At 56.4% G+C, this 12,424-nt stretch overlaps 1 protein-coding gene across 1 annotated transcript in view; it reads left to right on the forward strand.

Moving 5' to 3' along the window:
• The window catches only part of KNDC1 (kinase non-catalytic C-lobe domain containing 1), a 56,855-nt gene that overhangs the window by 25,643 nt on the left and 18,788 nt on the right, over positions 1–12,424 (forward strand). The window contains exons 8-16 of the mRNA XM_060126364.1: positions 521–592; positions 686–747; positions 7,734–7,892; positions 8,453–8,530; positions 9,113–9,206; positions 9,840–10,002; positions 10,072–10,796; positions 11,057–11,201; positions 12,071–12,171. Of these exons, the coding sequence (XP_059982347.1) occupies positions 521–592; positions 686–747; positions 7,734–7,892; positions 8,453–8,530; positions 9,113–9,206; positions 9,840–10,002; positions 10,072–10,796; positions 11,057–11,201; positions 12,071–12,171 (1,599 nt within the window). The remainder of the gene's footprint in view (positions 1–520; positions 593–685; positions 748–7,733; positions 7,893–8,452; positions 8,531–9,112; positions 9,207–9,839; positions 10,003–10,071; positions 10,797–11,056; positions 11,202–12,070; positions 12,172–12,424) is intronic.

Consider the following 12,424-nt stretch of genomic DNA (forward strand, 5'->3'; position numbering starts at 1 on the left):
GCTGGGGCAGGGGGGTGGGTGGTGGTCCTCGGACGTTAGACTCGTTTGTGACCCCTGAAGCTCAGCCCTACCAGGCAGAGGGACCAGCCTCCGGCCCCACGGTGGTCCTAGCAGGGAAGGGGCGCTGCTCTCTGGCCTCCCTCGGGTCCTGTGAGCCTCGGGCCTGTGGGTACGAAGCGCCGGCACCCAGCCTCCCCTGGGACCCCTCCCAGGGCCGCGCTCGGCGGGTGGGTCACGTCCCTCTGTCCCCCTCCTCTTCCCGCAGCTCCTGTGCCCCAGGGCTGGCTCAGATGGCCCTTCCGTGGCCTGTCGCCCAGGCTTCTGGGAAGGGGAGCCAGCACTTGGCCCCTGTGCTGTGTCCAGCGAGGGCCCCAGCGTCCCCGCACTCCCTGGGTGGCTTGGGAGCCCGTGGGGTGATTGAGAGAGGGGGCTGCCCCACGACCGTGGCTCTGCCGGCCCTGAGGGGGATCAGGTCCCCCAGTGAGTCTACAGCCGCCCTGACCCTCGCCTTCCCTTGCAGCCTACCTGTGTCTGGACTCCGTGCTGGTGGCCGAGGATGGAACCGTGCTTTTCGGGCCACCTCCCGCCAGCGGTGCGTAGGTGGGCCCCCCCCGGGGGGCTGCGCTCTGGTTCCGACAGCCAAGGCTGAAGGCAAGCTCAGTGGGTTTGGGGTTTTCTGTCTCAGGTGCTTACAACTCGTTCTTTCTGGCTCCCGAGGTCGCAGAGCAAAAGCTGACGACTGAGAAGGTACCTGGGCCCCCCCCACGCCTTCCCGTGGCCCCTGCCCCGCTCCGTGGTGCCCACGCCCCCGTCCAGAGAGCCTGAGAGGGGGAGGGGTGGGGAGAGGATGGGCCCAGCGTCAGGACTCAGCAGGGTCAAGGCGACACCCCCAACGCAGCCCCCACCCCTTCCCGTGGCCCCTGCCCCGCTCCGTGGTGCCCACGCCCCCATCCAGAGAGCCTGAGAGGGGGAGGGGTGGGGAGAGGATGGGCCCAGCGTCAGGACTCAGCAGGGTCAAGACGACCCCCCCAACGCAGCCACCGCATCCAGAGCCCAGCTCTGCAGGGGCCTCCCGGAGGGTGACGGGGTGTCATCTGAGCCTGGACTTCAGCTCCGGGCAGTGCTCACAAGACCCCACAGCTGAACTTTCAGGGATGTTTGCCAGATGCTTATCAAACACAGCCATTATTAAAAACTCAATTGTACAGACTTAAAATCAAGTAAATTATATTCAGAACCAAGGTAGAACTTCCGCTTTCAGGAACGTGGGGGAGACGTAAGTTCCCTGCCCCCCGTTCTGAAAGCTGGCGTGTGAGGACAGAAAGGCCAGGGCCCTGGGCCCCGGGGAGCGACGGTCCTAAGACCGCCCCGGGTGTCCTTCCTGCCTCACACGTGGAGGATGAGGAAGCACATCTGGGAAACACCAGCGGACACAGCAGAAGCCCGGTGGAAGCCCGCATGCTGGAGCTGGAGCAGTAGGACAAAGGGAGGGCGGCCCGCCCAGGCCAGGTGCTGTCGGAAAAGGCTGAGCATCCAGCCTGTGACGAGGACCCCTGCCCATCAGTGAGACGTGCCCCTCCCGGGGTGGGAGTGTGAGTCAGAGGAGGCCTCAGGAAGAGTTGGGACTTTCACCATCACCCAGTGGTAACGAGGCAACCTCCCCTCAAAAACAAAGAAAATCGCTAAAAATGAAATACTTAGATGTAAGTCTAACAAAGCATGTACAGGACTCGTAAGCTGAAAACTAAAAAAGAGGTAAAGTCTCAACTCAGTAATCTAAGCACCCACCTCAAAAGCAGAGTGAAATAGACCCAAAGCAGAAAGAAGGAAACAGTGAAGCTGAGAGCAGGACTCAGTGAAATGAAAACAGAAAAACAGTAGAGAAAACCAGTGAAATGAAGGGCTGGCTCCTGGAAGAGATGAATAATATTAACAAACTTCTAGCAAAACTGACAAAGCAAAAAGAGAAGGAAGACACAAATTGCCGATGTCAGGAATGACTCAGGGGACATCCCTGCAGACGCCAAAAGGGTGATGGAACACCACAGACAACTCCCCACACGTAAAATCAATGACTTAGATGAAATGGACCCTGCAGACACCAAAAGGGTGATGGACATCCCTGCAGACCCTGCAGACACCAAAAGGGTGATGGACATCCCTGCAGACCCTGCAGACATCAAAAGGGTGATGGAATACCACAGACAACTCCCCTGCAGACCCTGCAGACACCAAAAGGGTGAGGGACATCCCTGCAGACCCTGCAGACACCAAAAGGGTGATGGACATCCCTGCAGACCCTGCAGACACCAAAAGGGTGATGGACATCCCTGCAGACCCTGTAGACACCAAAAGGGTGATGGACATCCCTGCAGACCCTGCAGACACCAAAAGGGTGATGGACATCCCTGCAGACCCTGCAGGCATCAAAAGGGTGATGGAATACCACAGACAACTCCCCTGCAGACCCTGCAGACACCAAAAGGGTGATGGACATCCCTGCAGACCCTGCAGACACCAAAAGGGTGATGGACATCCCTGCAGACCCTGCAGACACCAAAAGGGTGATGGACATCCCTGCAGACCCTGCAGACACCAAAAGGATGATGGAACACCACAGACAACTCCCCACACATAAAACCAATGACTTAGATGAAATGGACCCTGCAGACATCAAAAGGGTGATGGAACACCACAGACAGCTCCCCACACGTAAAATCAATGACAGATGAAATGGACCAAATCTTTAAAAATATAAACTACAACTCACCCAAGATGAAACAGGCCTTTGAATAGCTCCATAACTGTTGAGGAGATTGAATTTGTAATTTTTTTTTTTTGCGGTACATGGGCCTCTCACTGTTGTGGCTCTCCCGTCACGGAGCACAGGCTCCAGACGCGCAGGCTCAGCGGCCATGGCTCAAGGGCCCAGCCGCTCCGCGGCATGTGGGATCTTCCCGGACCGGGGCACGAACCCGCGTCCCCTGCATTGGCAGGCGGACTCTCAACCACTGCGTCACCAGGGAAGCCCTGAATTTGTAATTTTTAAACTCTCAAAAATAAATCTCTAGGCCAAGACGTTTTCACTAGGGTGGTATACCAAATGTTTAAAGAAGAATTAATGCCAATTCTACACAGTCTTTTCCAGAAAACAGAAGTGAACACTTCCCAATCCATTTGATGAAGCGTAATATTACCCTGATGCCAAAACCAGACAAAGATAGTACAAAAAATATGTATATAGGTCAATATCCCTCATGAATATAAAGGCAAAAATCCTTAACAAAATATATGCAAATAGAATTTACTAAGATATAAAAACAATTATACACCATAAACAAGTGGGGGTTATTCCAGGGACATAAGGCTGGTTCAGTATTTGAAAACCAATCAGTGTAGTCCAACATATTAACCAGCTAAAGAAGAAAAATCCCATGATCACATTAACTGATGCAGAAAAAGCATTTGACAAAATTTAACACCCATCTATTAAAAAAAAAACTCAGAAAAATAGAAATAGAAGAAACTTCCTCAACTTAATAAAGATCATCTACCAAAAAAACTGTACAGTTAACATCATACTTAGTGGAAAGACTAAATGCTTTCCCCCTAAGAACAAAGCAAGGATGCCCACTCTCACCACCCTATTCAACATTGTACTGGAAGTTCTAGCCACTACAATAAGGCAAGAAAAGCAGGTAAAAAGCATAAAGGCCAGGAAGAAAGAAATAATACTGTTTGCAGACGACATAACTGTCGACATAGAAAATTCCAAGCAATTCCAAAGAATCTCGAAAAAAGCCTCCCAGAACTTAGAATTGAGTTTTGAAAGGTCACAGGATATAAGATAAACATTCAAAAATCAATTGTATTTCTATATACTAGAAATGAACATGTGGACACCAAAATTAAAAACACAGTACATTTACAATCACTCCCCCAAAAATGAAATACATAGATGTGAATCTAACAGAGCACGTACAGAATTTATATGCTAAAGACTACAAAAGGCGCTGAAAAAAATATATCAAAGAAAATCTTAGGAATGGAGGGCTAGGCAAAGAGCTTTTAGACTTGACACCAAAAGCACTATCCATAAAGTTTTCCACAAAAGGAAAAATGGATAAATTGAACTTCATCAAAATTTAAAACTGGCCAAGTGGCATTTATTCCATGTATGGATGGCTGACTCAACAATTGAGAGTCAATGTAATACATCACATGGACTAAAGAAGAAAAATCATAACAATAGATGCTAAGCTTTTGACAAAATTTAGCACCCATTCATAATAAAAACTCTCAGCAAACTAGGAATAGAGGGAAATTTCCTCAACTTGATAAAGAATATCTACAAAAAAGCCAACAGGTAGCATAAGTAATGGTGAGAAACTAGATGCTTTCCCCCTAAGATTGGGAAAAAGGCAAGAATGTCTCCTCTCATCACTCCTATTCAACATCGTACTGGAAGTTCTAGCTAATGCAATAAGACAAGAAAAGAAAAGAAAATGGATGTAGATTGAGAAGGAAGAAATAAGACTGTCTTTGTTTACAGGTGACATGATTGCCTAAGTAGGAAATCCCAAAGAATCAACAGAAATCTCCTGGAACTAATAAGCAGGTGTAGCAAGATTGCAGGTAGAAGATTAAAATACAAATGTCAATTGCTTTCCTGTTTACCAGCAATGAACAATTGGAATTTGAAATTAAAAATACAATACCAGGGCTTCCCTGGTGGCGCAGTGGTTAAGAATCCGCCTTCCAATGCAGGGGACACAAGTTCGATCCCTGGTCGGGGAACTAAGATCCCACATACCCCGGGGCAACTAATCCCGTGCGCCACAACTACTAAGCTCGCACACCTCAACTACAGACTGCGTGCTGCAAACTACAGAGCCCACGTGCCCTGGAGCCTGTGCGCCACAACTAGAGAGAAAAAAACAGCACACCACAACTAGCAAGAAGCCCACGCACAGAAATGAAAGATCCCGCGTGCCACAACTAAGACCAAACACAGCCATTTAAAAAATGATTAATTAATTATTTTTTAAAATACCATTTACGTTAGCACCAAAAAAATTACTTATGTATAAAATTTAGGAAAATGTGTATAAGATTCATATGAGGAAAACTGTAAAATTCTGATGAAAGAAACCGAAAATGATCTAAATAAATGGAGAGATAGTCCATGTTCATGGATTGGAAGACTCAATATTATTAAGATGTCAGTTCTTCCCAATTTGATCTATAGATTCAATGCAATTTCAGTGAAAATCCCAGCAAGTTATTTTGTTGATATCAACGAACTGATTCTTAGGTTTTTATGTAGAGGCAAAAGACCCAGCATAGCCAACACAATATTGAAGGAGAAGAACAAAGTCAGAGGACTGACACTACCCAGCTCTAAAACTTACTGTAAGACACAGTAATCAAGTGTGGTTTCGGCAAAAGAAAAGACAAAAAATAAATGGAACAAAGTAGCCCAGAAATAAACCCACACAAATACAATTAACTGGTCTTTGGCAGAGGAGAAAGGACGGTCTGCTCAACAGGTGGTGCTGTAACAACGGGACAGCCACAGGCCAAAAAAAACCTTTGCAGAGACCTTGTTGCACTTTCATAAAAGTTAACTCAAAATGGAACATAGGCCTAAAAGGAAATTCAAAGCTATAAAACTTCTAGAAAATAACATAGGAGAAAATCTAGGCAGTGAGTCTTCAGATACCACACCAAAAGCATGATCTATGCAAGAAACACTCGATGTTAGATTTCATTCAAATTAAATGCTTGATTTTAATGCTGTGCTCCGTAAAAGACACAGTTAAGAGAATGAGAAGACAAGCCACAGATGGGAGAACTATTTGCAAAACACTTATCTGATAAAGGACTTGTATCCCAAATATGCCAAAAGCTCTCAGAAGTGCACAGTAAGGAAACAAATAACCCAATTAAAAAGTGGGCAAAAGATCTGAACAGACACCTCACCAGAGAAGGTATCAGATGGCAAGTGAGCACGTGAAGGTATTCTATTTCATACGGCATTTGGGAAACGCAACTTAAAACCATGAGCCACCACTACACACTTACTAGAAAGGCTAACGTCCAAAACACTGACAGTACCAGATGCTAGCGAGGGTGTGGAGTGACACTGCCGAGGGGGGTGCAAGATGGTGCAGCCCTTAGGGAGACACTTTGCTGGTTTCCTACAAAACTAAACATGCAACGGCCATACAACCCAGAAATTGCACTCATAAGACATTTTTCCTGGAGAAATGAAACTTATGTTCACACAAAGTCCTGGACATGAATGTTTGTGGCAATTTTATTTGCAGTAGCTACAGCCTGGAAACAACTCAGATGTCTTTCGGCGGGTGGCGCGTCCACACCGCAGAGCGGCAGCAGCGGTGGGGGAACGGAGTGTTGACGAGGCGACCACCAGTTGATGGGGCTGAGAGTGAAAGGCACCCCAAAAGGCCGCATATCGTAGGACTCCGTTTATATGAAATGATGAAATTAAGAAGTGGAGAACAGATGAGTAGTTGCCGGCGACTAAGTTGGGAGGGGACAGGCCGGATCCTGGTGATGGAAATGTCGTGCATCTCCCGGCGTCCACGCCAGGGGACAGGTTGTGATACCACGCTACAGCCTTGTAAGATGTCAGTGCGGTGGGGAGCTGGGTGGAAGGCACATGGGGTCCCGCTGGATTACTTCCTACAACTGTATGTGAATCTACAGTTACCTCCAAGTAAGAAGCTTAATTTTTTTAAAGGTTGATAAATACTCAAAACTAAGAATTTCTTCATGATTTGCTCTAGTCGACTGTTGCCTGGGCAGGAGCCCTAGAGGAAGGGCCCATCTCTCCCCCTGCCCGGCTCACTGGCACCACCGTGGCAGCTTGGAGCTGGCCACGCGGGAGTCTTCACACCGTGGAAATCAGCAGATGCTGAACTCAGGGCTTGATTCATTGTTTTGTCAATTGACTAGACTTGACGTAATGGAGGAAACATGAACAACACAATTAAACTGAAAAGCGTGTCAGGTCTGTACAAAAGCTCTGGGAAATACTCCTCTGGGGAGTCAGCCACTGTTACCTGACTCAGCACAGATGTCAGCTGTGTCTCTGGTTTCACTTTCTCTTACTTTTCGAGAGAAACGAAGGTGTCGGCCACGTGTACATCGGAACCACGTGTTGGTCACAGGTCGGCTGCAGATGCAAGGGTAGAGGGTGAAAATCGGGGAAGGCGTTCAGGGAGAAGCAGTTGACTCTGGAACTCACAGGGAAGAGCACCGGCCTTTTCGTTATTATTCTCAAGTGCGTGCGACGCATCCTTTTTATCCGCACATTTTAGAATAAACCTCTTTGTATACCAGGGGGCCTGGGTTTCTGTTCAGAGAGCCTGTCCTTAGCCATTTAGCAGCATAGCACGGTTTCTGGGGGACTCCTGGCCTCGGGCTCCCTGAGGTGCCACCTTTGCCCTCGTGGAGAGCGAGCTGGGAAGGGCCAGCCGGGGCGCCAGGTCTTCCTCGTCACACTGAGACCTAAAGGCCTGTGGGTACTTGTTAACCATGCAGATTCCCAGGCCAGGCCCCCGGGTTCTGGCTCAGGGTCCGCGGTGGGGCCTCCAGGTTCTGCAGAAGCTCCCAGCCCTGGGGGACGGTGCCTGGTGCGCCCTTGGCGGGGCCCGAGCGGGGGCAGGTCTGCTGAGCCAGCCGGCCGTCTCCCCTCCTCCACCCAGGCGTCTGTGTACTGCGTGGCCGCGATCCTGTGGACAGCAGCCAAGTTCAGCATCCCCCGAGACCACAAACTGGCCCTGCCACGCAGGCTCAAGACGCTCCTCCTGCACATGGCCAGACGCAGCGCCCAGGAGCGGCCGTCCGCGGCCGAGGCCATCGAGGTAACTGGGCCGCGGGGGGGGGCGCCCAGCTCAAGGTCCAGGGCCCGGGACACGGGTTCTTGTTTCTGGGGCAGGTCAGTGCTGTTGGACAGGGAAGGACGTGGCTTCATCTGTGGGCGGGCGGCAAGGGGTCTCTGCTGCTCAATGCCGGCCTTCCCCCGAGACGGTCCTGTGTCTCCAGTGCACCCACCGGCCGGAGAGTGGCCGGGGATGTCCTGGACCCGAGCGCTGACCCCTGACCCCTGCAGCGCATCCCCCACATGCCCGACTTGCCCGCACTCCTCCGAGGGCCCTCCAGGCTGGGTCGGGGGAGCCCTGTCGTTCCGTGGCTTCCCAGCTCAGGACAGCCAGGAAGGACAGCTAGAGACTCTGAATTTCATCCCAGGCCCCTGAGGCTGGGGTGCACGTGGCTCTGCCCAAGAAGGGGTGCCACGGGGTCCTCCTGGAGAGAAGCCCCCGGGCTGCCTGGCTGCCACCGCACACTCCAACGGGCTCCGCTGAGGGAGTGAGGCGGGCCGGTGCCCCAGGCGTGCTGGACGCTGGCCTGTGCTTGCTTTCAGACCTGCAGCGGTTACCTCCTGCACAGAGGCATGGACAGCAGAAAGATCCTAGCCCACCTGAGGGCATCGACCTGCACGGTAAGCTGGGCACCGCGGAGACGCCGCAGGCCCCTTATCCTACCCTGGGGCCGCAGAGGTGAGGCTCCTTGCTCTTCCATGTTTACTGAATAGATGCAGGGAGACTCTAGGGCGGAAGGCAGGTCACCCTTCATCCTCCCGACGTGACTTTCCTTGGCTCCTTCACCGCCAACGAGCCCACAGAGCAGCCCCTCCCGCAGGCCCACACCTGGTCTCTGTTGACCCCTGGCACGTGCGGGCGGGGGCGCACCCTGGGGGTCCTGCCGAGGGACGCTCAGTGCCTGTCGGCGTCCTGCCGTGCTGACCAGCCAGGGCCCTGTCGGGCAGTGACAGGGTCCCTCGGATGCAGACGGGAGCACACAGCAACTCTGGGGAGTGTGGGTTCTGGCGGTCTTCCCATGCCCCGGAAACCCACCGGAACCCGGCTGCACTGGGCAGCCCCACGCCCCAGGGGCTCCCGCTCCAGAGAAACAGGCCTGCGAGTCAGCACAGGTGGGGGGCTCGCGCCGCGGGGGTCTGCTCTGCACCCCCGGGGCCTTGCGCCCGTCTCAACAGGGAGCTGTCCGTGTCCTTCTGCCCCAGGTTCGCCAGGAGGAAGAGACCATCGGTCTGCAAAACGCCTTCTTGGTGGCTGAACTGAGCCCCAGCACAGCAGCTGCGCCCAGGCCCGGCTCAGGTGGGCCCCGGGACCGGCCTGTCCCCACCGCCCCTGCCCTGCAGGCCCCTCGCCCCGCACCGCGCCCCCGCTGCCATCCCCCCAGAGGCTGCCTCCGGGAATCCAGCCCCAAGTGGACGCCACCTCCGGACGTGGCCGAGACCGCAGGCAGCGTGCCCGCAGCTGGCCCCCGGCTGCCCTGCTCTGGGCTCCTGCCGGCCCCTCTGGCCCCGGCCTCTCAGGCCTCGCTCGAGTCAGCCCTCCTGTCTCACCAGCAGCCGTAGCAGGCGACTCGCCTCCACCTCCGCACCCCGCACTGATGACCCAGCTCTTGTCTTGCCCTGTCTGCGCCTCAGTGGCACCTACGAAGACCCTTCCCCACGGGCCCGTCCAAGCCTCCGGTCTGTGGCTGGGTCTTCTGGCCTTTTCCGTCACTCCAGCCCCCCACCGAGCACCGCACCCCCTCCCTGCCTGCTCGGGGCAGCCCTGGACTCCAGGCCCCTCCCTCAGGCCTCTCCCTGGAGTCTCCCTTCCTCCCAGTGCCCCGAGCCTTCCTGGGCCCTTCAAGTCAGCACCCCACTAAGGCCGGCACCCACTAAGGCCAGCACCCACTAAGGCCGGCACCCACCCTGCTCACCCCATGTTTGTCTCCAGGCTTCCTGCAGATCAGCAGTGACAGCAGGCTGGTGGCCGTGCAGGGGCCGGGGCCCGGCCAACCCTCCTGCCTCCAAGGGGCCACGTTGCTGCCAGAGGCGTTCGCCTCCCCGGCCACTCACTTCAGGCCCATCGTCCTCGCTGCCGATGCTGGTGTCGCCAGGTGAGTGTCCCCACCCAGGGGCTGGCGGGCCGCCGGGCCCCCTGAACACTCTCTCCTCTCTGCTCGCAGGGACACGCTCGCCCTGACCTCGGGGCCGGCTGAGGGGCCTGAGGAGAGGAGAGGCCGGCTGGACGGGGAGGGTGATGGGAAGCAGGCTCCTGAGACCCATGGAGCGGCCACTGGCCTGAAGACGCCTGACCGGCCAGCACCCGCTTCCCCAGAGCCCCTCAGAGAGTCGACGCCAAGAGGCTCAGCCCAGGGCTGCCCCAGCCCCCCAGCCCCCGCCCCAGCCAGCCCGCTGGAAGGGGCTTCACTGGTGATGCCCCAATCCCCGGCCCCGCCCACGACAACACAGATGCCACCCCCGGAGCGAGGGCCGAAGGAACCCATCCCAACTGCAGCTGCTTGTGGAGGCCTCGAGCCCCGCCTCCCCGGGCCCACTGCAGCCCCCCACAGTCCTTGCCACCCAGCCAAGCCGCCCAGGGGCGGGGCCCCCCAGGTCCCAGGCCAGGAGCCCGAGGGCCCCCCGTCAGCCCCGCGGAGCCTCTCGCCGGCCACAGGGAGTCCCGACAGCCCCAGGGGAGCCCCCGTCAGGGAGTGGGACGACCGGGCCCCAGAAGGTCACCCGGAGTGGCCCTGCCCAGCAGACCACAAGCTCTGTCCGTCCAGCGCGGATGCCTCGCCCCTCTCACAGGGGACAGCCTGCCCGTCGCTGCAGGAGGCCACACGCCTCATCCAGGAAGAGTTTGCCTTTGACGGCTACCTGGACCACGGGCTGGAGGCTCTGATCATGGGTACCACGGGGCCACGGGGGCCCAAGGACCAGGGACAGGCCCGGGGGGAGCCGTGCGCTGGGGGAGGTCACCACAGGAGGGCCCCGCATCCTCCCGTCTCTGCACAAAGGGCAGAGCCCCCAGGGGCCGGCCGGCAGAGGAAGCCAGCTGCACCCCGCCCCCCGCCGTACTCTCCGCCCCCGCCAGCTCCCGAGACCAGGGGAACCCAGCAGAGCACCCATACGTTTTAACTCACCCCCGTGCTTTTCTTGCGAACTCAGGGGAGTATATCTACGCCTTGAAAGACCTCACCTACGCCACTTTCTGTGGGGCCATATCGGAGAAGTTCTGTGACCTCTACTGGGGGGAGAGGCTGCTGCAGGACCTTTTCAGAGTGGTGAACGGGAGGACGCCACCCGCCGAGAAGTAAGAGCCCCTCCTCGCGGCCTCCCACCCCCGCTGTGCCCCGAGGGCCGTCCTCCTGCCCCGCGTCCCACTCATCGCCCTCCCCAGAGCGACCACCTGCTGGGCCCCCCTTTCCTGGCCGAGGCCCGCTCTGCTTCCAAAGCTCTTGCTTCAGGCAAGCGCTCCTCTTGGCAGGAGGGGCCTTGTGGGGTCACGGGGCGCGGAAGGCACGTCCGCCTCCCTGGGACCAGCTCAGGAGGCAGAGCAGCGGAGCCCGGAGGCCCCTGCAGGGACCAGCGTCTGCCCCCCCCGCCCCGCCCCGCTCCCGTCCAGCTCCCCTCCTGGCGGTAGAAGATGAGGTGACAGCTCAGGAGGGAGGGGGGCAGGCACCTTCCCTCTCCTGCCCCTTCCCCCAGCCCTCTTGGGCCCCACCCTTCACAGGACGCGCCCGGGGCGCCTCAGTGCCAGGCCTGGCCCAGCCCCTCCCGAGGGCTGCAGAGGGCCATGTTGCAGGGTGGGCGGGACCTGTGCCTGGAGTGGTCCAGCGCCCTGACGCCCTGACGCCCGAGCTCACGGCAGCCCCGTCCCCGCCCCCTCCTGGTCCCCAGAACCCCACCCAGGGGCGGCGCACACCCTGCTCTCCACCCCAGGCAAGCCCCGCATTTTCACATCACTGGGGGAGCCATCGAAGGACCCCAAGAGGCGGACGCCCAGAAAGTCGTGTGCTAAAGGGCCCGTGTCTGTGACGTCTGTGGCCTGTGGCCAGGCCGTCCTGGAGGTCTGGAGGGGCCTCGGTCACCGACACCCGTGCTTCGCTCCCAGGGGAAGCCTCTAGTAAGCCTGTGGGAGGGTCCCGGGGGTGCCTGCAGTGTCCTCCGTTCTGATGGCAGCACTTCCGAGGAGGCTGGGCCACAGCCCAAGGGCAGCGGTGGGACCAGCGCTCCGAGCACATGCTCACCGTCCAGCAAAAGGCCTTCACATCTCGGAGCGGGTGAGACAGAGGGCTGTGGGTTGAGACCCTCCACAGCTGGGTCTTCACCCTTGGGGCCAGGTTACCCTGTGTCTCTCCAGGGTCCCAAGGGCAGGGCCCGTCCTCCTCTGGGGGGTCTGTACTGCGAAGGGGTCATTCTCCCCAGGCCACCAGATGGGCAGCATAGGGCAAGGGCTGGGGCCAGCAGCTTGGTGATGCATTCTTTCTTGGAAACGCGCCATTTAAAGACCCTAAGGCGTGTCTTCCTAGATGC

The sequence above is a fragment of the Lagenorhynchus albirostris genome, chromosome 16, assembly GCF_949774975.1.
Source record: "Lagenorhynchus albirostris chromosome 16, mLagAlb1.1, whole genome shotgun sequence".
Lineage (NCBI taxonomy): Eukaryota > Metazoa > Chordata > Mammalia > Artiodactyla > Delphinidae > Lagenorhynchus > Lagenorhynchus albirostris.